A 23,960-nucleotide genomic window follows, 5' to 3' on the forward strand; every position below is an offset into this window, starting at 1 on the left:
TTGTGTCCTGTCCTGCATCACCCAAGGCAGCAGAGACATTATAGGAGAGGGCAAGCACCATCACAAAGTAGCTCACGATGGTTTGGGTAACATTCAGGAATGTCTATACATGTCACATCATGAATATTACTGAAGAAGGGTCTGAAATATCATCTATACCTTTCCTCCAAAGATGCTGCCTGACCCGCTGAGGTACTCCAGCACTGTGAAACATCACCTATCCATGTTCTCCACAGATGCTGCCTGACCCACTGAGTTACTCCAGCACTTTGTGTCTATTTTCCCTTCACCCATCTGCCCAAGCCCACCATCCCCCTTCCTTTCCTATGTTCCTTTCCACCCATAAACCCCTCTGCCTTTACATTTCACTCTTCTTTCAAATCTGCCCTACTTATCTACATGCAATGTGGAAACAGGCCCTTCAGCCCAACTTGCCTACACCGACCAACATGTCCCTTCTACACGAGTCCCACTCACACGCGTTTGGCCCATATCCATCTAAACCTGTCCTATCCATGTCCAAATGTCTTAAACATTAAGATAGTCCCAGCCTTAACTACCTCCTCTGGCAGCTCGTTCCATACACCCACCACCCTTTGTGTGAAAAAGCTACCTCAGATTCCTGTTAATTTCTGAAATATTGGTTATAAATTTGGTGAAAAATGCTCCAAAATAAGGCTCAGAATGCACCAGAGCGCATCTAAAACCCCAGAGCTTCCAGGGCCCTTAAGCGGGCCCTGGACCCCGCACACATTATTTCAAATAATTTTTTTGCAATCCTGTCATGCCACCCCCCTTTTTGAAAAGCTTCGTACGGGCCTGATTCCGTTTATATATTTTTTTAAACTGGAGAAACAGCAGGCCTGGCGACATTGCCTGTCCATTTCCTTCAACCAATGTTTCAGGTCAGGAGTCTCAAGTTCAAGTTCACACTTATTGTCACATGCACAAATTTAGGTACATTGATATTTGAGTTACCATGCAGCCATACAATTAAAACACAATACACAATAGAACTTAACATAAACATCCACCAGTGATCACTGTGATGGAAGGCAATAAAGTTCAGTCAGTCTTCCTCCTTCAGAGTGGAGAAGGACCTCTCACCTATCCACCTCTCAGCCCCATACTTTCTTTCCTCTCCCCTTTTCACCTAACCTTGGTTATTATTTCCCACTTCTCTGCCTCATCTGCCAATCAATACATCCTTGCATGTATCCACCCATCACTTGCAAGCTCTTGCCCACCTCTGCCCCTGCCCCCCCCCCACCTCTTTCAACCAGCTATCTCCCTTCTATAGCATCAGTCTGAAGGGTTCCAACCCAAAATGTCTATTTCCATCCACGGACTTGTCGAGTTCCTCCAGCACCTTGTCTTTTGCCCATATCTTAGAATAATCTTCCAATGTACCTTCCTTAGATAAAAATCACGAATTTCTTGTTAGGTTCTCCAATACCTCATTCACACAGCCATTCATTTTTAGCCAAGACAGTCGATGGCTTCGGGGAATTCAAACATGGAACATCCAGGTCAAGACTGATGATGTTCCACTTCTCTTATGTAATATGAACATAATCACAGATGGAGTAATTGCCTGAAATGGCTACTTTGATTTTTTTCTCTTTTCCCCTCTTCCCACTGTATTTATGGTCAGGCTGTTGGCTTGATTGTCTAATTGAAAACTAATTGTCACAGAAATAAAATATGCTCAGTTTCTCAAATTTAATCCTACACCTTTGCTCCACAGATTTATAAATGCCATGCAGAGGCAAAGAGAAACCAAAATTGCAAGAAAGGCAAAGCAGATCACCATCTATTGAGCTATGCATCTACCGTTAAATTATATATTGAACAACTCAAGGAAAACCAGGAAATTTACCCTCTTTACAAAGTCCAAAGTCACCAATTTTCACATAACCTTCAGCGTCCATCAATAAATTGTCCAACTTCAGATCCCTGCAAAAGAGGCAAAAAGTGATGTCAGATGATAAGGGATGGTCAGACCAGGTCATGTCTTACAAACTTGATCAAGTTTGAGGCAGTGAGAAAAATGATTGATAAAGGATAGGGCAGTAGATGTTGTTCACGTGAACTTCCTCAAGTCATTTGACAAGGTCCCTCATGGTAGGCTGATGCACAATATTCTGAAGAAGGGTCTTGACCCGAAACGTCACCCATTCTGTCCCTCCAGAGATGCTGACTGTTCCGCTGAGTTACTCCAGCATTTTATGTCTACCTTTGATTTAAACCAGCATCTGCAGTTCTTTCCTACACACCACAAGCATAGGTGACTTGGTAGAAATTGGTTGGCCACAGAAGACAGAGCATAGTAGTGGAGGGGTGCTTTTCCATCGAACGTCTGTGATCAGCAATTTTTTGCAAGTATAAATGCCGAAGCCCCTTGTTTGAGATATGTAAAAGCGACTTGGATAAAAATGTAGATGATCTGATCAGTAAGTTTGTAGATAACAAAAATTGATGGATAGTGAATTAGGTTTTCAGAGGATAGAGATGAATTAGAGATATGGGTGAGGAAATGACAGTTGGAGTTTAGTTCAGACATGTGCAAAATGTTGTTGAGGGTTCAAATGCAAGGATAAAGTATGCAATAAATAACAGGATCCTTGAGACCATTGATGTAGGGGAGGGATTTTGAGGTTCAAGTTCATTGCTTGAAATTAGATAGTGTAGGTGACAACGATTTGGCATACTGGCCTTCATTGGTTGGGTCATGGAGTACCAGAGTCAGGAAGTCATGTTATATCTATACAAAAAATTGGTTAGGGTGCATTTGGAATAGTGTGTGCAATTCTGATTGCCACATTGCAGAATAGATGTAGAGGCTTTGGAGAGGATGCAAGAAGGTTGCCTGAATTACTTGGTATTAGCTACAAGTAGAGGTTGGTCTGCTTTCTCTGGATTAGATGCCAAAGGGGTGACCTGTCAGATGTTTATAAAATAATGGACAAAGTAGGTGGACAAAGTTTTTTTCTCCCATGGTAGAGGTTCCAAATACCTAAGAGCACAGCTTCAAGGCGAGAGGGAGAAAATTTAAAACAAAAACTATAAAGGCAATTTTTAAAAAAAGTGGTAAATGCCTAGAATATGCTGCCATGAGGGTAGGTAGGACCCTGTCGTCAGGCACTTGTGGCATTCAGACAGGCACTTAATGCATGAACGTGGAACATACATTTCAGATGGAGTTAGTTTAATTTGGCATGTTTAAGAAAGAAATTCAGATGCTGGAAAAAAAAAAGGGAAAAAAAAAAAAATGCTGGAGAAACTCAGCGGGTGAGGCAGCATCGATGGAGTGAAGGAATAGGTGACGTTTCGGGTCGAGACCCTTCTTCAGACGTCTTCTGCTTAATTTGGCATCATAATTAGCACAGACAGTGTGGGCCAAAGGACATATTCCCATGCACCCCCGTTTTATGCATGGGGTTGAGAGAACTCTTATTATAGCAGAGCACCCTCCAACTAGAGGCAGAAATTGAGTTTGCCTGGAATAGGTCAGCTGGTGTACAAAGGTTGGGTTGTGAACTTCAGTTTACCGAATGAATGTCTAATGATTTAAGGAGAATATTTTTAGATCACCTGTATATACAGATCCTTCAAAAGTATTTGCGTGCACGTTTAAATAAAAGGAAAAAATGTTTGTGTATTTAAGCCAAGGTTACCTGTAAACTATTTTTTCTTCATGTAGAAACTGCAAGCCAAGAATTACACAGGCCGAATAAAACCTGGGGAAACAAAGCAGATAACTCAAAATCAACTTAATAATGAATAAAGGAAAAACATGACAAGTATTTATCAACAAAACAAGTCAGTTATTTCATTCTAATACACAATTTCCCAGTAGGGTTTTATCTTTTTACAGCCAGAAAAATGCAGCAGAGCAACAGGCCACATCAATCCATTTGAAAAAAATCCTACATAACAGTTTAAGGATAAGGGGGAAATCTTTTAGGACTGAGATGAGAAAAACATTTTTCACACAGAGAGTGGTGAATCTCTGGAATTCTCTGCCACAGAAGGTAGTTGAGGCCAGTTCATTGGCTATATTTAAGAGGGAGTTAGATGTGGCTAAAGGGATCAGGGGGTATGGAGAGAAGGCAGGTACAGGATACCGAGTTGGATGATCAGCCATGATCATATTGAATGGCAGTGCAGGCTCGAAGGGCCAAATGGCCTACTCCTGCACCTATTTTCTATGTTTCTATTAATCCCACTTTAATACTCTTCCCATATTCTCATCACTTTGACCTAATTCTACCAACCCCCTTGTACACTGTTGGCCAATTAACCTACCGACCATCACATTTTTGGGACGTGGGAGGAAACTCATGTGGCAGAGAGGGTACTCCACAGGACAGCACCAGGTTATCAGTGTACCCAGATTGCAGGCACTGAGACAGTGACATTAGTTGTGCCATCCCAAAGTTTAATTCCATGTTTCCACATTCTGCAATATCTTTGTATCTATTTTCTTTAAAAAATAAACCATCTCAATTCATTCTACATACATGGTCTTGTAAGAATTACATTCCTGTATTTCTTTATTTTATTAAATATAAACTTTTCACATACATTTTATTAGTTTCACAATAAAAGTATTCTCATGCTGGACTAATCTATTGGGGAGCATTGTGACTTTATTATTTTCTAACCCAAATCAGATTTCCTCCTAAACCCATAGATGGAGAGAACATAGTCCAAGTGCATCAATTCTCTTTGGTAGCTAAACTATTTCATCCCATCATTCAATTTACTTTTCTATTTATGACAAATTTAATCAGAGGCACAAGAACCATTAGAAGTTCCAACTAATTGGAGTTCAAATGAAAACTGGCTATGGTGAGACACGTTTTAAACATTGATGGATGAGATGAATTAAAGATAAACAAATCAAAATTATCATTTTGTGGTGGATGCGTACATTAGAAAAAAAGTGTAATGACAAATGTTAAGGTAGATGCCAGAAAACATTTCTTCCATCACAAAACTGTCCTCCTTTAGGACTTGCATCTGTAACAAGCATGATTTCGGTGCAATTCATCCAGTGCCTTGGTATTTTATTGATGGAAGAAGATACGACCACATTATATACAGGTGTAAAGTCTCAGCAAACCATTTGAAGTTTGTTCTGGCACAGAATGTCCTTTGCAACTGATGAAAAATGGCCAAGATGGATTGTAAATGAGAGTTCATTCACATTATACTGCTAAACTACGGAATGAGCTTTCATGGCCAAGATGCCCATCAATGTTCCTTTTCATGCCAGAGTAATACTTAATACTCCGTTCAAAAGGATTTTAAATTATTTACCCAGAACGTAGGGATTGCTGTGAGGGCCAGAATTTAATGTCCATCCCTGAACCCTTGGTTTGAGTTTATACTGACCATCAGTTCTAAAACTCAATACTGAAAACTACAAACTTCTAAAATTGCAATTTGGAACTCATGAGCTAAGAGTTATCAGATCCATTCCAGAACTCCTGCTAAATTATACCCATGTTTCACCAGATATGCAGATTGCCCCCTAATGTCCACATCACAACACTGTGGATAGGATCAGGTGCCAAATTCTAGAGGACCATTCGGATTCAGTCATACAGCATGGCGACAGGCCTTTCAGCCCCATATCCCTAAAAACCTTTCCTATCCATGTACTTGTCCACGTGTCTTTTGGATGTTCTTATTGTACCTGCCTCATCTGCGTCGCCTGGCAGCTTATTCCATATACCCATTACCCTCAGAGTGAAAGTTGCCCGTCAGGCTGCTATTAAAGATTTCCCCTCTCACCTTAAACCAATGTCCTTTCTTTTACCCACAGTAGGGGAATCAAAAACTACTGTGCATTCACCCTATCAATTCTCCACATGATTTTATACACCTCTATAAGAACACCTCTTAGCTTCCTGTGCTCCAAGGAGGAGAGCTCTAATTTGCCCAATCTCTCCTTAAAGCTCAGGCCAAGTCCTGAAGCCATCCTTATACATCTTCCCTGCATTCTTTCCAGCTTAATAACATCCTTCCTATAGCAGAATAACCAAAACTAAACACAATACTCCAAATGCGCCTCGCTAACTTACCGAGCTTGGGGTTCTGAGAAGACATTGGAGTGAATGTGGTTCATCAGGTCCCCTCCAGGTGCATACTCCATCACAAAGCAAACATGATTTGGGGTTTGAAAGCAGGCAAAGAGGTTCACTAGAAAAGGGTGTCGAGCAGAGCTCACAGTTTCAAAGATTCTTTTCTCGCACATCAGGCTAAAAATTCAACACAGCAACAGGTTAATAGAAGAGTGAAGAGTTTTAGCAATCTTCATTTACATGCCAGTCATTAAACAACAAACAGTATTTTACTAAAACTTAGAAACAAAACTGGTTAACTGTTAATAATGCAAAGAGGATCAATATACAGTTCAGCAAAGGTAAAAGCCTAGTTCCAACTCGACCCAAAGTCACTAATATTTCATTGAGACAATGTTCTTTTGGTCTACTTGACCTGTCTGCAGTCTTTGCAACCGCTCACCGTACCTTCCAATAAAACTGTACTCCCCAAATTCCTTTTCTATTTATCCAGTCTTAGTCAGTCAAAGAGCAAAAACAAATGGAGATACTTAAAATCTGAAATAAAATTAGTAAGTGGTCAGGGAGCATGTGCAGAGGAGTGGTTTTAAAATTTCAGGTCAATAATCTCCAATTCTGATGACAAGTTTATCAACTGAAAATATTAATTGTTTCTCCATGGACACTGCCTGACCTGCTGCATACCCCAAAAACCTTTGGTAGTCAGTCACACACTTCCTGCCCCATCCTTCATTGAACTCCATCTTTTCTCATCTACATGCTGCACACAATAATATCAAATGAAAAAGAGTGGAGGGGTGTGGGTTTTAAAGTAAATATTAAAATGATTAAAAGGTGTGGAAGGGGGGGAGAAACCAACACATTTTTCCTCTCAGAGGATAAAGGTATGGAATTCATTGCCCAAATGGGTGGCAGGGGCAGAAACTCATCACATTTATGTAATACTTGGATACCCAACTTCACTTGGTCTCAAGTGGATGTTTCCAAATCCCTCATCCGTCCATTTATCACCTCAAGACTTAGCCTTTCCAGAAGTCCTGGCTGCTTCTTCCATGTGATTCTTTAAACTCAAGTTGTAAAAACTCATTAAAACTGGTGACTAAATTAATTTTTGTTTTAAAATTCCTTCACCATACATTTTCCTCCAAATCGTCTCTAGACCCAACTGCATTTTCAAATTTTGGTCTTGTGCATTTACTGTTATAATTCTTCCACCAAGAACAGCCATGCCTTCAGCTACAAAGACCTTAAGAATTTAAAAATGTCAACCAAGCCTTAAGATTTATTCTAACATACAACTCAAATCATTTTAACATCCTGGGTACAATTTATTGCAAGGGTAGCAAACACTCACCTGTCTACTTCATCTCGAAACACTATCCTTCCTTTCTTCAAAGCTTTAATAGCAAACACTTTTTTTGTCAACTTATATTCTGCAAGAAGCACCTGGAAAAGAGCAAACTGTTAGGAAGTACTACTACCAATAGCAACAAATTTCTGAAAGGTCCCCACATCCCCAGTTGTGCCAAAGGATTCCATGGAAGTCAAAGACCATATTTCTTATAACAGTTAAATTCTGCATCAAAATTTCTCCAGGGGACACAAGTTGTGTAAACAAGTTTACACACCCAATCCAAGGATACCAAGCTATTTGTAGAGTTTCAAAATGAAGACTTATTCTCCTTCCATGCACATAACACGACTGACAGCCGAGAAAAAAATTAAAAACTTAAAAAATTCTGATCCACATGACTCAGCTGGTCTGAGACATATTCATTTTACAGTTACATGGTGGGAAAACCCATCCCAAAGCAAAATATTTTAAATGCCTTGGGTTCAGTATCACAGACCATTACACCTCCAAGTATGTTAAATGTTTCTATTATCTTAAGTAAATGAAGCAAGTCTTGAGGATGAATAGAGAATCTTTGAGTGCTCAGCTTATTGGATAGATATTGCACCACCAAATGCCTCATTTAATTTCAGAAGGCAGAAGAATACGCTTTAAAATGCTACTAAGGCCAGAAATGACTAGAAATATGAATCATAATTAATATCATCATAAATAGAGTAGGTTATAACTGAATTTTACTGCTTGGGATAGTTACATTTAAACACTAAACATAAAACTGAACCTTGAAATTGTCCCTCAGTTCTCATGCCAGCATTACAGTAAAGGGGGAAAAAAAACAGCTTTTTTTGGAGGGGGTTGGGGTGGTGAGGGGGTGTGGTAGATTGGGAGGAAAGACGTGTCCTAGCCAAGATCTGTTCATAATTTCACCTATTAGCTTAGACAGCTCACAAACAGGCCCTTCAGCTCACTAAGTCCAGAGCATCCAGAGGAAACCCAGCTTGCTACACGGAGAACATGCAATCTGCACACAAACAGCACCCGAGGTCAGGGTCGAACCCAGGTCTGTGGTGCTGCGAGGCAGCAGCTCTACCAGCTGTGCCACCGAACTGACCTAAACAACGAGCAGCTGGCTTGTCGGACTCAGAAAGATTTCTCATGTTAGTGTTTAATATCAGGTGTGAGGGGATAGGTCAATTAGAATTTGAGAGAGGGACATGTATCAAAAATAAAACTCCTGAAGTGCTTTTAGGTGGTTAAAAAAAGATAGCAGCGAGAAGAAAAGTTCTACCTCTGATTTAGAAGAGAACAAAGACTTTGTCCAAGTGAGGCATCACTGAAATGGGATTTGTGAATCGTGTTCATTCTTATCTTGCTGCAGAGATAGATTTCTACATTTTCACACTAACAATTCTAATTATGACCATATTCAGAGTACTAATCAAAAAGTTAGATTTAAAAAAATCAAGCATCATTTAGTTAATCTTTAAATTTCTCTTATGGTTGATGTGTTCAAGTTATGAACATGTAAAAGTTACACAGGAATTGATCATCTCACTCAAGGGCTGCAATGTCAGTTATCCTTGGTTCTAAAAACTACTGCTTACGTCTTTTCCCCCCAATGAGCCAATGAAATTCACCGGTCAGCACCGGCTACAACCTACAAGAACTTTCAACCTCCTGGCAACCAACTAGGACCTCCAGGTGACTCACCTACAGCATGAGAATTCTCTCTACTCTCCAAGGCGGCTTCATTCTAGTCGCCGCTAATTTTTCAACACCATGAGGCCGCGACTAGTTCCCAGAATGCGGGAACTCCTCACGACCATGAAGGCGACTCCCGGCAACCACCCACAAACATGTGGCGACTGTATAGTCTTGTGCAGTCGCCTAAGTGGGACAGGCCCATAACTCAACGGGACAGGCAGCATCTCTGGATAGAAGGAAAGTAGATGTTTTGGGTCAAGACCCTTCCTCAGACTGTCTAAATTATTACATCTGTTTTGGAACCTGCAGATGCAACTTGTAGTAACTAACATTAAGATATTGAACAATTCGCTTTCCAAAAGATAGAAAATTGCAAATATACCCCATACCTTTCCAAAATGACCCTGTCCAAGCAGGGTCAAACAGTTGAAATCTTCAATGTGCAAGATCTGTTGGCTGCAAAAGAATAAGAGAACATTTTAGCAAGGACCAAATAACATTAGGCAAGAAGAAACTGCTAGACAGTTTTAACAGGAATTTTTGGAACTGCAGGGAAGCCAGTTCTCTTCAAAAAGGAAAAATATAAAACGTTTCACTCCTGTATGTTTCTTTCTTCACTAGTGAGCAGCTTTGAGGTAATTATTATCAAAGCTCATATATGAAGTAGTTTTTTTTGTTCAGTTTGTCCCATCTACAGAGGTACAGTGAAAAGCTTTTTTGTTGCGTGCCATCCAGTCAGCAAAAATACTACACAGGATTATAATCAAGCCGCCCACTAGAGTACTGGAAAAAGGGTATAACGTTTAGTGCAAGATAAAGTCCAGTAAAGTCTGATTAAAGATAGTTTGGAGGTCTCCAATGAGGGAGATGGGAGGTCAGGGCCGCTCTAATTGGTGAGAGGATAGTCCCGTTGCCTGATTACAGCCGAGAAGATACCGGTCCCTGAATCTGGAGATACGAGTTTTCAAACTTCTGTACCCAATGCCTGATGGGAGATGGGAAAGATGAAGTGACCGGGGCGAGACTGGTCCTTGATTATGATGGTGGCCTTGCCGAGCATATGATCACTTAAGGTAGTGAATGAAGTACTGGAGGGAACCACACATCACATACCATAACAAGTGTTTAAGAAATAGCAACACAAGACATTTGTTGGGGAGGGATAAAAAGGGGAGAGGAGGAGGATATAAATGCAAACAAAGATCGGCACTTTAAGATTATGGAAGTAACACAAATATAAAGGAGCCAATCGACATTTGGTCAAAAAAAAAAAATCCAAAGACAAATCAATTCAGTCAAAGGTAACAAAATCTCAAAAATTGTACCCAAGTTGAATTCAATATAACAAGCTGTCTAGTTTATCAATGTTTCATACATTAGGGCCTTACCTGGGTGTAAACCAAGCTTTATTTGATACATCGGGAAACTGGTTAATCTGTTGAGTTATCATATCTGTGTCATTTTCAACTACATCCTAGATATTATAAAAACAAAGTAAAATGTGTTTTACTTTTCTTGATATTCTGTCAAACAGACGAGTATATTGTAGTTAAATAATTGCAACTAAATATTTAAAAGTACAGGTAGCTCATTTACTTCCTGACCCACATGGGCTCAAATTAATAACACCTCACACAAAATTCTCAAACAAAACTTAATTATGGTCTTGCCCACTTCCAGCCCCTACAATTCACAGGCATCTGTACTCTGCCATCTCCAGTCTTGAATATCCCAGACCTCAAATCATTCCACCCTTGATTGCCATTCTTTCAGCTGGTACAGCCTTGCATGGTGGGATTCATTCTATAAAGATATGCTTTTCATTCCTTCTTTAAAAGAGTAGCGTTCCTTGAAATATTCAGAATTGACCAAGCTTTTCTGTTCTAATATCTTGTGCAGCTCTCCAATAATTTGTTTGATAATGCTCTTATGGAATGTTTTTTTCTCTATCTAAATTGAAGTATTTGCTGTAGTGATTTTAGTCTTATTTCCCCAGAAAAATCCTAAGGTACTTCATATTACTTCAAATATATTTTGAAGCATAATCTCTTGAATATATTAACGTAATCGCTTGCACTCAAAGAACTGAAATGACCTGTTAGTATATGTATTTGGTTGCAATATCTAGAAAAGCACCTGTGCTCATCATCTACCCGATTTCTCACAAGTTAATGTGTTACTGCAATTAAAATGTTTGACTTAAATCCTTTGCCCCCCCCCCCCCCCCTTCAACACCAAAGTAAAACCATACCATTCTTATTTTATATTTAAGAAGGAACTGCAGATGCTTGAAAATCAAAGGTAGACAAAAATGCTGGAGAAACAGCAGGTGAGGCAGCATCTATGGAGCTCCATAGATTCTTATTTTATAGATCATTTATACTAGTAGCTTTGTCCTCTCACCTGATTGTCAGCCAATAAAAGCATCCTTTCTTCTGAGGCACAATTTATAAAAATCCGAGTTGGCTTGGGAGGAAGCTCTGGGCTGAAGTTTAGGTTGACAGGTGTAAAGTCCCTATGTAATGTGCACAGAATTAATAAATATCAAGATAACAAAAAACATTACGTTTTGGAGGTCTGGAGAGTTAGTTTTATAAAATGATCTTATTTTTGTTCAAATTTTTTCCATAGGATCCCTTTCACTATTATTAGCACTGCATTCAAATATCACCCCTTCCCTCCGGGAATCAGGATAGCAATTATAGAAAGGGCATCACAATAGTGTTTAATGTATTGTCACAATTTGGGTAGCACAGCACCAGAGATCTGGGTTCGATCCAGAATTGGATGCAGTCTGTGTGATGTCAGCAAGTTCTCTGTATGACCATATGGGTTCCCTCTGTGTGCTTAAGTTTCCTCCTACATCCCGAAGAGAGTTGTTCAGAGGTGTCCAAATATTTTAGTGCACACCCAAAGTCACCAGGCAGGTCAAACATCAAACATAATTTGGGTGGCAAACATCATTTTGGCCTTTAGTGCAAATGGTTTAGAGTTTAAGAATAGGAAGGGTTTTTTTGGTTTTTTTTTTAATTAAATAATTGTACAGTGTGTTAGTGAGGCCACATCAAAATATACCGTGCTGTTTAGGTCCCTTTGCCCTAAAAAAGCTGCATTGAAGGCAGTCCAAAGGAGATTCCCCAGTCTAATTTTTGGGATAAGAGGACTGACTTTTCCCAAGAGGATAAACAGTTTGGGGTCTGTATTCCTTGGAGTTTAAGAGAATGAGAGACGACACTATTCAAGCAGAAAATCCAGAAGGGACTTTGTAGAATAGATGTTGAGAAATTTTCACTAGTAAGACAGCCACAAGACCTAGCTACAAACAAAAACAAAAACAAAAACAAAAAAACACTCAAATCAGAGGGTTACAAAAATGTTAATCAGCAGGTAATGAATCCCTGGAATTCTCTGCCCCAGAGGATAAAGGGCAAATTATTAGATATGATAATGGTGCATAAATAATTTAAAAATCAAAGTTTTGAAGGTTGAGGGAACAAGGAGGATTGAGGCCAGCATAGATCAGCCATGATCATATTGAATGGAAGGGAAGACTTGAGGCCTGATGGGGCTACTGTTTTTTTTTGTGTTTTCTCTTCTCAGGGTGCCGCATGCTAACGACTGTGCTCGTCATCTTTAGTCCCTCTAGATCCATCTATTTTCTATTACAAGTCCACCTTTACCCAATCATCCCATTTATCATTCAATCAAATCTTGTCTTCCAACCAGTTACTTGCTCTTATAAGTTTTCCTTGCCTCTGAACTTGCTTAAAAATCAGACGAAACTTTTCTCCAAGAAAGGATCATTGACCCAATACATTAGCTCATTTTCCAAACGCTTCCCACCACATATGCAATCGACCTTCTGAATACTTTGAGAGTGCCTTGTGCAACTTGCCTTGATTCTGGTGACGTGGTGTTGGAATGGTGCCGTGCGAAACTGTGATCTGGAGGTTGCGGTGGACTTGTTGGTGTGGTGCTACAAGGAGGCAGCATATTCATCATTAGACGGCCCCAAGTGGCAATATTGATGTTCATCTGTGATGCTCGAAGAAAGTTTCTTCCTGTGAAAAGGCAAGTTCTTCAGTGAAATCCTTCTGAAGATATGTACCAAAAACACTTCAAGCAGCACCAAAACAACCACTCTTCCTCAGGTCGAGACCCGTCTTCAAAAGAAAAAACATTCAAATCAGAGGGTTACAAATCACCCATTCCTTCTCTCCTGAGATGCTGCCTGACCCGCTGAGTTACTCCAGTATTTTGTGTGTACCTTCGATTTAAACCAGCATCTGCAGTTCTTTCCTACTACTTCCACAGGTTTGTTTCCATTCAATGCACTAGATTCCTATAATTGACCATCAGAAATGATCCACAACAAACTATTCAATGTTAAAAAAAATCTTATTTGGTATTTAAACATTACTGACGTACATAGAAAATATTTGATGGCGCCCACCTTTCTCTTTGGGGAAGATTCGATTCTGACGTCGTAGCTTTGGGCATCGATCAATGGCAGGATTACAGAAGGTCACCTACAACGTTCCACACATAGTTGAGCATTTTACACAGCTTTTTATTCATGCTGCAAATCAGTACTTGCGTACACACACAAAAAATTAACACGACTCTTGGTTTCAAATAACGTATTTTTAGAGTGCAAGTCAGAATTGGACAAATTACAGATTCCAACCTCATCCATGCCATTTTGAACCTGTGAGGAGCACAGCTCGTTGAATGAGAGATAAATTCTTGATCTCCCCAGCCTGCTCCTACATATCCCTCATTGCAACATAAATTGGCTCACCCATAATGGCAGCACACACAATGAAGTCTACAAGCTACAGAAAGAACAAACTTACCTCTGCATGAAGTATCCCCTGTGGCTCCAAACACACAGTCAACGCATGGCACTGATTGTCCAGAAAGTCTTCAAGTCGCAAGAACTTTACTGCACAGAGTTCTCGCCAATCCCGCCAGTAAACAGCAATTTGCAACTCTCGATTCTACATGGTAGGAAATTTAAACATTAGTGTTCACATTGCACCAACATTCAGTGTTAAACATTTTACCACTAAAAAATAAAGTTAAAGAGATTGCACTGAAAGAAACAAAATGGCCATAACCATTATTTGTAAGCCAACCACACAAGTTACAGGTTTACTTAACAGTTAATGAATTTGGTTAGTTTTTAAAACATTCTTTGGTTTTTACTTTATTGCAGCATTAGTCTTCATTATTAAAAAAAATAATAATAATAATAAACGTTGAGGAAGTCCAGTGGACTCCACCACCACCCGACAACCACCACTCTGTATAAAAATCTTGCCCCGCACATTTACTTTAAACTTTGCCGATTCATCTTAAAGCTACGTCCTTGAGATTATCCTATGAAAAAGGGTACGACTGTTTATCAATGCCTCTCAATTTTATATACTTCTATCAGGTCGCCCCTCAACCTCCGCACACCAAGGAAAACAATTCAAGTCTGTTCAACTTCTTTGTCGCTAATACTCTTGCATTTCTGCATTCTGGCAAAACATTCTATTTGTCTCAAGACTCATTACATGAACAAAAGTCATCCCCTCTTGAATCAATTTTCTACTTGACTATTTTGTCCCTATTAAGAAACAATCTTGTTTTCTTTAGGCTACTTCATTCTTTATAACTGCATTATTACCCCAGTCATTTTGGAAAACTTCTGTACTGGAAATCCTTTCCAAATTATTGTATTTCAACTGTAGTCTAACATTAGCTTCCAAACATTTACCACAATCTGTTCTCTACTCAAAAAACAATAATCCCCAAATCAAAATTTCAATCATGCTGGTTTAGAGGTGAACTGCCATTATCAATAATATTGTACCCTGTTGAGTTCAATGCTGAAAATCTGATCCCATGCTTGATTCTTCACTGAACGCCAGTGTGTTTGTCCTACGATTTGATTGTCCAATTTCAGAATAGCACTCACTTCAGCTGAAGTAAAAAAAATATAATGTTAATTCAATCTCCAAACATTTTCTGCTTCTTCAAGTGTCAGTCCTCCACTAAATACAGTATTGGAAAGAGGTACCTGCTTAAATAGTATACCAAATCACCCATCAGCAAGCCGAAGGCAGGCTGGCAAGTGTGGGGGTCATTTTACTTTTCTGCAATCTGCAGGGCATAGGTACCCAAGAAGAAGTTCAAATTTTACAAGCAAACCCCCTCCCTCCCACCCCACAAGAATAAAATGCACAACCAAATACTCACTACTTGGCTCTTCAGATTTTAAATATCGACTTAATGCATGACGGCCATGAATATTCATTCCTGTGCGTGCCTTGACAGATGACAGAGGTGTTTCAGGACTAGAGGAAGCATTTCCCAACCAAAAACAAACTGGAACATTTTCAAGAAGTTGGTGGCACCTTATTAATTTCACTTCTAATATCCCTGTGGAATTAAATTAGGCAATACAAGTTTTAAAAAGATTGTCATCAACACATTACGCCATTGGGGAGTTATTGACCATAACCACAGGCATTGTCACCTTGGCATCAGTCATAGCTACATTGCTCTGGAAAAGCTCAGAGAAAAATCAGATGCGTTCCCATCAGGGTTAGACGAGAGAGAAATAAAACTATGATCTCAATTTCTCATTACACAGTGATCGCCAACAAGATATATTAACAAAGGCTTACAATCATCCCATTAGATTCAGATTCATTTATTGTTACATGCCAAGAAGCAATTAAATTATTTGGTCACACGAGGCCGAGTGTAGCTGTAATGATAAATACAACAACTAATGCAAGACAGCAAAATGGTGCAGAATTGTATGTGGTGCAATCTGAAATAGTGCAAATAAAAATACAACAGTGGAATACCCAAATGAGGTAGTGTTAAGAATAAAGGTATGTGACAGCACCTCCAGGAAGGGGGGTGTGCAACAGCATTTTATTTGGTCATTTGGAAATAAGAGCCTTTACCTGTGAGTGCTGCCGATTTAATAAAAGCCATGGAGAGATATGAAGCACCAACATGCGTTAATGCCACCGAGGGTGAATTCACCATTTGCAGCTCTTCGTTGATAACTTCCTGAACAGGATGATCATTAGGGAGCTCTTTTAAGCGGCACTCCAGTGACATGCGAAGCAGGTTCATTCTCTGGGCTGACTCCTGCAATTGTGATTGAGCCTAGTGTGAAAACAAAATATCTTTAAGAAAAAAAACATATTGTAAAAAAATTGAGCCATTTCATTTTGTTTACAAGTAGACTCCAGCTTTTTGTGTTTATGCTCAATTTATTCTTTGTCCATTTGGAAGAACATCTGTAGGTAATGACAGAAATGACCGTTACAGCTGACGTGGTACAAGTTGAGACTGAAGCATAAAGAAGTGAAAAGAGTCCAAATGCAACAAAATCATGGAGATTTAGCAGCAGAGATACCAACCTTAATCTATTATAAAAGGGTCCGTATACACCTGATCAGGCAGATAAAAGATCTTACAGCATTTCACAGCAATCTTTACACAACCATTTTCCAAAAGATTTGTATAAGAGCTTTAAAAATAATGAAATTAACACTTCACCATATAAAGCAAACTGGTCCAAATTCAAAAGTTGAAAACTTTAAAGGTTGATTTTTTTTTTTTACAAATGGATGATCAGTAAAAAGGGTTATTTTTTTGAAAAAATAGTAAAGACTTTAAACTTATCAGTGCAATTCCATATCAACTGAGTTTTGTACCGATTACTACTAACGTTTGTTTGTTCTTTCGTTCTGGTTTAGACGCTGTGCATAGGGCAACCAGCCAACAGTCGCTTGTCCTTTTTTTCTCCCACTTTCAATTTCAAGCTTTTGAGTATCTTGTTGTGTGCTGTGACTGTTGGCAGACCAATTTCCTTCCCAAGATGAATAAAGTTTATTGTATCGTATCGTACTACTGAAAACATACATTATGCAAAGGTCTATTAATGCCTCTCAATTTTATATACTTCTATCAGGTCGCCCCTCAACCTCCACACACCAAGGAAAACAATCCAAGTCTGTTCAACTTCTCTTTGTCGCTAATACTCTTGCCTTTCTGCATTCTGGCAAAACATTCTATTTGTCTCAAGACCCATTACATGAACAAAAGTCACCCCCTCTTGAATCAATTTTCTACGTGACTATTTTGTCCCTATTAAGAAATAATCGGGTTTTCTTTAGGCTACTTCATTCTTTATAACTGCATTATTACCCAGTCATTTTGGAAAACTTCTGTACTGGAAATCCTTTCCAAATTATTGTATTTCAACTGTAGTCTAACATTGGTTTGCAAACATTTACCACAATCCAATCTCTACTCAAAAACTCAATTCCTTCTTTAAACCCCCCCCGAAGCAATCATCAGTTGCTCCCATGCATCATTCCCACATTACCTTCCATGGGGATGTTCAGTTAATGCAATACTTGCAGTTTCCCCACGGAATTTTCTTACATTTTCACATTAACGTAGTTAATTGCAATCATGCTCCCAAAGATACTTTCCAACCTTTTGGTTTGTGTTAAACAACTTCAAGACATAATTGTAACTTTAAAAATTCCCACCATTTTTAATAAACGTATTCAAAAAATGGTAAACGTCCAAGTGAAGTAACGTGTTCAGATAAATACAGATAAATTCAGCACAACTGGGGCAATTGTTCAAGAACAATATAACTGTACCTCTGCCAGTACTCTCCTGTCTTGATCCTTCCTTCCATCCAGAAATTTCACTGCATTTTTTGCACCATCTGCTATTGCAGACTCAACACGGAGGTGGTGTCTCAGTTCTTCAATGCGCAGCTCCAGAGGGCTGATGGTACCTTGATTGAACACAGAACAAGTAGAAAATCATACAATATCAGTTTAACATGCGATTTAATAAAGCAAAAATCCCACTGATATTTGCCCAAGATGTCAACAGACAGTAAAATCACTTAAAACGTTTCGGGAAAATGTGCATGTCCTTATTGACTTCTAGTCAGTGGCGGTGAGGTTCCTTCTTCAATTGTTGCAGTCCTTCTGGCATAGGTACTTCCACATTACTACTGGAGAGGGTTCTTTTAGGATTTAGAGTCAGTGTCAATGAAAGAACAACCTTGCTTTTTGTTGGCATTTGATTTTAGAGGAAACATACGCCTTTGAAGACTAGAGGGCATAGCTTTAAGATGACACGGGCAGTTTAAATGAGAGTGACCAAAAAGAGTGACGAGGGCAGAGCTGTAGACCTATATATGGATTTCAGCAAGACATGTGACAAGGTTCCGCACAACAGCATGAACTTGCAGTTTCAGCACTCTGAGCCAGATGCTCATCAACCAAAGCAGTTTTAACAAGCACAAGGCAAAGGGACAAAATGGAACATATTCTGTATCCCCACAAAATTTACAAATAGATGTTTGAAATTGCATGAAATAGTTACATTTTTTAACATGCAGTTCCAGTTTCTGTACCTACCTAGACCTTCACCGACATCCTCAGGTGTTCCATTAGTTCGAGTTACTTTGATGATCTGCATTCTAATTATATCAATCTTTATCTTGCTGTCTTGCAACATCTGCTGTGCTGTTGCTAACATTTTACGATCCTGACAGCAAACACAGAATAATTTTTTTCTTAAGCATGTCATGCTGAGATGAAGCACTTCTTGTTAACATTAAAATACCAGACTTCACATTGCCAAATGTGTTTTGCCTGGTGTAGTTGCATTTAAGTGGGAACAAGGAGAAAAGTTGCTACTAGTGAACCCCAGTAGGGGAACACCTACACCAATAAGATCATGGATTACTGCAGTCCAGAGATAACAGAAAGTTTTTTCCCCTCAGAAGATGAATGAGAAAAAATAATCCACAGAATTTGATTTGACTCAGAAACATTTTAACTGGACTACCTCTTAGTGTGAAATACTGCAGTCTAATGGCTAAATCACTAAGAAGGGTGGGGGGGGGGGGGGGGGGGTGTTTGCAGAATTGATAGAATTCCCCAGCGTAGAAGCATAAAAATAAGTTACCACTGGCTAACAAACCATCTCCAAACCAAAAACACGGCACCTATCACTTAAACATATCAAGTTTATCGAAAGTCAGATCTATAATTTCAAAATATAATTTCTCAAGCAATGAGATCTTTGCCAATCGTTGCCATTTGTATTTTATCACTCAAAAGCCTCAATTTATAATCATTCTGTCTTTTACATTAATTCTGAATAAATTACATTGTCAAACAAACCCTCTGGTTCTACCTTCCCGTTAAAGATTCCTCAAAGTAATTAAAAGCAATACCCAGGAGTGTCTCAATGAACAAATCTATAGCTGCAATGTGAAACATTATCTAATGCACTCTACTAAATTTTGAATCTTCTTCGAAAACCTCAGACAGTTAACTTTGTGTGTAGTGAGTTTACCTTTGATGATTCATTTGAATACATTAGGATCATGTTTTCTGCTCCTTGTTTCACCTTCAACTCAATACTTAGCTGTCTCTTTAGAGCTGCGATTCTATTGTTCAGTGGTGATGCACACTGCTCCCAGCAACAGGAGTCTGGATATAATTCACTATCTGTGGAAATTAAATGTTAGTTTGGGGTAGGTACTTCATTTAGTCACCATAAAATTCAGACTCATCCATAATATAAAACCGTTGCATCAAACAAATGATTTTTGTTTTAAAATTACAACATTTCATGCAACATTACAATTTTAAATCTTACTAACTTTTCAACAAGACATTAAATCATCAAAATTGCCTGCATACTGCAGAAGTTCAAATCCTGATAAAGATCCCACCAGGTTAAAAGAGGACTCTCCTGAACAATATCACAAAAAGATGCTGTTTATTTTAGCTCACTGCACTAAATGTTTAAAATGTACACTGTATAAAGTGTTTTCGGATGCTTCTCAGACACGAAGCAAAGCAACATCCTCCTCCCAGTTAAAAAACATTCAGCTAATTAAGTATTAGCATAAATTGTTAGGTGTATCAGTTAATTTGATATACCACATTTACTTTAGTTGCGTGCAAAATTTGAAGGTTTATTATACTGTCAACCCTACTCAAATCAACGAATTCACAGCGCCAATGCACAACATTGAAAAATCAAATGAAAATCTAAGCTATACAGTAACATTAGTTTTTCAAAATTCTCAACAGCTTCATTAAGTTTGTTCCTGAATTGTGCTTGGATTACAATGTCGGTCATAAATTACTTTCATGTCCTGCAGCAAAGTATTATAGCAAGTGATCTGAGCAATAGACTTCTCAGTTATAGAAGACGTCTAGCTACCTTTGTACCAACATTATTCCAATATTTAGATTGCCTTCATGTTCTCTGTTGAATCAAACAAGTTATGCACCCACATCTTTGCAGATTAATACAAGGTGGCATGAAGTATACACTTCATATTGTTTTACACAGCATCTGCAGCTCCTTGTGTCTCTCTGCATATATGGTGCCTGACCTGTTAGGTTACTTCAGCAATTTGTGTTTTACACTTTGCATAGTGTTTGCACTATGGCAGAATGCCTAAGATAATAAAACTCTTAAAATTGTTCATAATTATAATGGGTTATTTGGCCCGCCCATAAGATAGTCTAATTACAAATAACTACCGCAAATTCCGGAGGACATGCTGTGCCTGTACACAAATCAATTTAGTGAAATAAAATGCATTTCTTAAAAATCCCCTACATCTATTTACTAACTGTTCCCTTTCCACATGAATGAACCTGCTCTTTGTAAACCGTACACAATATAGAGAAACCTGCTACCCATCACAAGGCTTGTAAAGCCTTAACCTGTGGATGGTAGAACTCAAATACAATATCACAACACTTCAGTACAAAGGACATGTGTGGAGTGGGCACACACACCGAGAAATAACAAGGTTGACAAGGTTTAATGAAGAAGTGCAAGGGGAAGCTTTGACTTTAAATTACAACAGATCAGTGAGACAACTTTACCACACATCAAGAAAACAACAATTTCAGCTGAACAATACCCCCAAGTTCCAATAATGCATTATTATTATTATTAAAAGCTCCATGATTATTTATGGATAAAATAGTATGTTTTTGTGCCTTATTAGGGAACCAACTACTGCAACCCCACCAACTACCCAGCCAAGATCACAACTTAACTACATTTACATCTTACACTACAAAGAGTGACAGGCACATGGAACCACCAAGTCAGCCAAACTCAAGATCAACAACAGAGCATATATAACAAAATGTGTCCAACCGACAGAACTGCTTATGAAGGAAAATACTACAAATTTTAAAAACGAATCATTATTTTGAACAATGATATTCCAGAAAAGGATGTCCAAGACTTGCACTCACCTCTCAGATTGTCCCTATCCATGACAACAATTTGTGCGTTCAGCTCCTGAAGTTCCCAATGCAGGTGTTCCAGTTTTTGATTCGAGCTCTTTAGAATGTTTTCTACATGTGCCAGATTTTTTTTATTTGTCATTACCTTGCGCAAGTTCTCTGTTCCTTCTTTGATTTTAAGTTCCTTTTGTATTTCACGCCGAATCAGACCTTTTACTCCTTCCAGTTTTTGCTGCATGTTGGGATCTAAGAAGTCAGCTCCTTGTGTCAGGTCTAATCTTTGGCTCATCAACAACTGAGACACCTTATTTTAAATGAAAAAACAAACAGTTGTGTATTTTCAGTGATATTGCAAATTAAATTGCCACTCAATGAAGATAGCATACCAGGTTTCTACTGAAAGTAGCATTGTATTATCCGTTTTGTTGTACTACGCCTAAATTGTGATCAACTCCTTACACAATGCTAATAACAACTTCTGACTGAGAAGCAAACCTACCACTCACTAAACCAGATTAACATCAATTTCGTAATAAAAAGACCCCCAAAAAAATTCTGATTACAAAGAAGAATCCCAATCCAAAACGTTATCTGCCCATTCCCTTCACAGAAGCTGACTGACCTGTTGGGATTCTCCAGCACTTTGTTTTTTGCTTGGAATTCCAGAATCTGCAGTCTCTTGTATCTTCATCAGTTCAGTAATTATGGAGTAATTTTTTAAGGTGCTATCTTTTGTGATATCGAGTGTAAATAAGTTTTACTTTGCTAAAACAGCAAGTTACATCCACAGGTTGACATGTTATATATGACACCATTGGCATACCTCCAGGATAGTTAGTGGAGCCCACTAGTGGATTTAGTGGATACATTGCTTCCAAGCTATAAAAACGAGTTATTAAGGCAGATGACCAAAATGTTCCTTCCAATTACACAGGGAAGGGTAGCGCAGTTAGCTCAATTTTATTCTACCTGATCCCCTAAGCATTTTCCATTTATAAAGTCATAAAGTCGCCAAGTCTGGTTTTATTTTGACTAAACTCATCGGATGATTGCGCTGCACAATACAGAAACGGGCCCTTCAGTCCACCTTGTTTATGCCAACCAAATTGACATATTGATTGGGCTGGTGCCATTTGCCTGCATTGAGGCCATTGCTCTTCCTATCCAACAGTATGAACATTGTATTCTCCAATTTTAGGTGATTACAACCCTTCACCCCAAACCCCTCACTTTCTTCCCTCCTCCCCCCCAACCTTCTTCCATCCCTCCACCCCAACCTATTTCCCCCACTCCCCATGTCCCACCTGGACTGGCACCTATATTGTTCCCACCTGCATTCCTTCCTCTTGCTTCACAATTCACAACTCATCGATCCTTTGACTCAGAAGGGTCTCGACCCGAAACGTCACCCATTCCTTCTCTCCAGAGATGCTGCCCGTCCCGCTGAGTTACTCCAACATTTTGTGTCTACCTCCAATCCTGTGACTCACTCTTTTTCATTCATGGCTTTCGTTCAACCATCTGTCTATCTGCCCCCCATAGCCACCTATACCTAGTAGAAACAAGAAATTGCTGATGCTGGTTTACAAAATAAAAATGCAACGCTGTGGAACAACTCGCCAGGCCAGGCAGTATCCCTGGAGAGGTCAGTCTGAAGAAGGGTCCGGAGCCGAAATGCTCTCCCGAGATGCTGGCTGACCCACCGAGTTACTCCAACACTTTGCGTCCTTCCTATCTATATCTGTCCAAAAGTCATAATTGTATGGGTTCAGTGCCGACCAGGCCCTGCTCTGTCCTTTTCACACCCGACATGCTCTGTACCCTTCCATATCTCTACTAGTCTCCCTCTCTCCCGACTCAGTCTGAAGAAGGGTATCGACCCGAAACGTGACCCATTCCTTCTCTCCATAGATGCTGCCTGTCCCGCTGAGTTACTCCAGCATTTTGTGTCTAACTTCGGGGAGGATACTTCAACTTCAAGAGAGTTATCTGCCAGTCCCCGAGACCACCAAAGATATACCGTCGCCACCGCGACCATTCCTGACCTGTTGGCTATCTCCCGCCATCGTGCCTCGGATACTGTCAGTTATTCTCCTCCGGCTGCTGCTGCTTCTTACGTGTTTTGTTTTATTTTTTTCCCCTTCCAAGCCTTTACTATTTACATACCGTCTAACGGCTTTTTAAAAAATATTTTTAAACCCCGTGCACTATAACCGCCCCCTCGAGTCCCGCCCTAATTTAAAGCGCGGGCTGCTCGCTTCGTGCGCCCATTGGATAACGCGGTGTCAGTCATCTCAGCCGCGACCAATTGGATACGAAGGGCGGGGCGAAGCGTGGATGGGGTGATTGAGCTCGGCGGTCTGGGGTGTGGTTCATCAACGGCTCAGGTGGTGCGATTGACACCATTGGGATCAAAGATCTTCCGCTATAAGATCTTTGGTTGGGATGGCTAGAAGGTATTTTCTTTAAAAACTA

The 23,960-nt window shown here is 39.4% G+C and overlaps 1 protein-coding gene across 1 annotated transcript in view; it reads right to left on the minus strand.

Annotated features, from left to right (window-relative positions):
- pkn3 (protein kinase N3) overlaps positions 1-23,712 on the minus strand; it is a 31,459-nt gene extending 7,747 nt beyond the window's left edge. The window contains exons 1-18 of the mRNA XM_033048962.1: positions 23,531-23,712; positions 21,495-21,789; positions 19,558-19,712; positions 18,612-18,741; positions 17,838-17,977; positions 16,116-16,323; positions 15,397-15,579; positions 15,011-15,120; positions 14,007-14,150; positions 13,604-13,679; positions 13,046-13,211; positions 11,554-11,665; positions 10,539-10,624; positions 9,540-9,606; positions 7,447-7,538; positions 6,093-6,269; positions 3,678-3,740; positions 1,880-1,956 (exon numbers count right to left, since the gene is read on the minus strand). Coding sequence (XP_032904853.1) covers positions 1,880-1,956; positions 3,678-3,740; positions 6,093-6,269; positions 7,447-7,538; positions 9,540-9,606; positions 10,539-10,624; positions 11,554-11,665; positions 13,046-13,211; positions 13,604-13,679; positions 14,007-14,150; positions 15,011-15,120; positions 15,397-15,579; positions 16,116-16,323; positions 17,838-17,977; positions 18,612-18,741; positions 19,558-19,712; positions 21,495-21,789; positions 23,531-23,551 — 2,302 coding nt within the window. The 5' untranslated portion in view covers positions 23,552-23,712. The remainder of the gene's footprint in view (positions 1-1,879; positions 1,957-3,677; positions 3,741-6,092; positions 6,270-7,446; positions 7,539-9,539; positions 9,607-10,538; positions 10,625-11,553; positions 11,666-13,045; positions 13,212-13,603; positions 13,680-14,006; positions 14,151-15,010; positions 15,121-15,396; positions 15,580-16,115; positions 16,324-17,837; positions 17,978-18,611; positions 18,742-19,557; positions 19,713-21,494; positions 21,790-23,530) is intronic.
- Between the last annotated feature and the right edge of the window lie 248 nt (positions 23,713-23,960).

This window comes from Amblyraja radiata, chromosome 32, assembly GCF_010909765.2.
Source record: "Amblyraja radiata isolate CabotCenter1 chromosome 32, sAmbRad1.1.pri, whole genome shotgun sequence".
Classification (NCBI taxonomy): Eukaryota; Metazoa; Chordata; class Chondrichthyes; order Rajiformes; family Rajidae; genus Amblyraja; species Amblyraja radiata.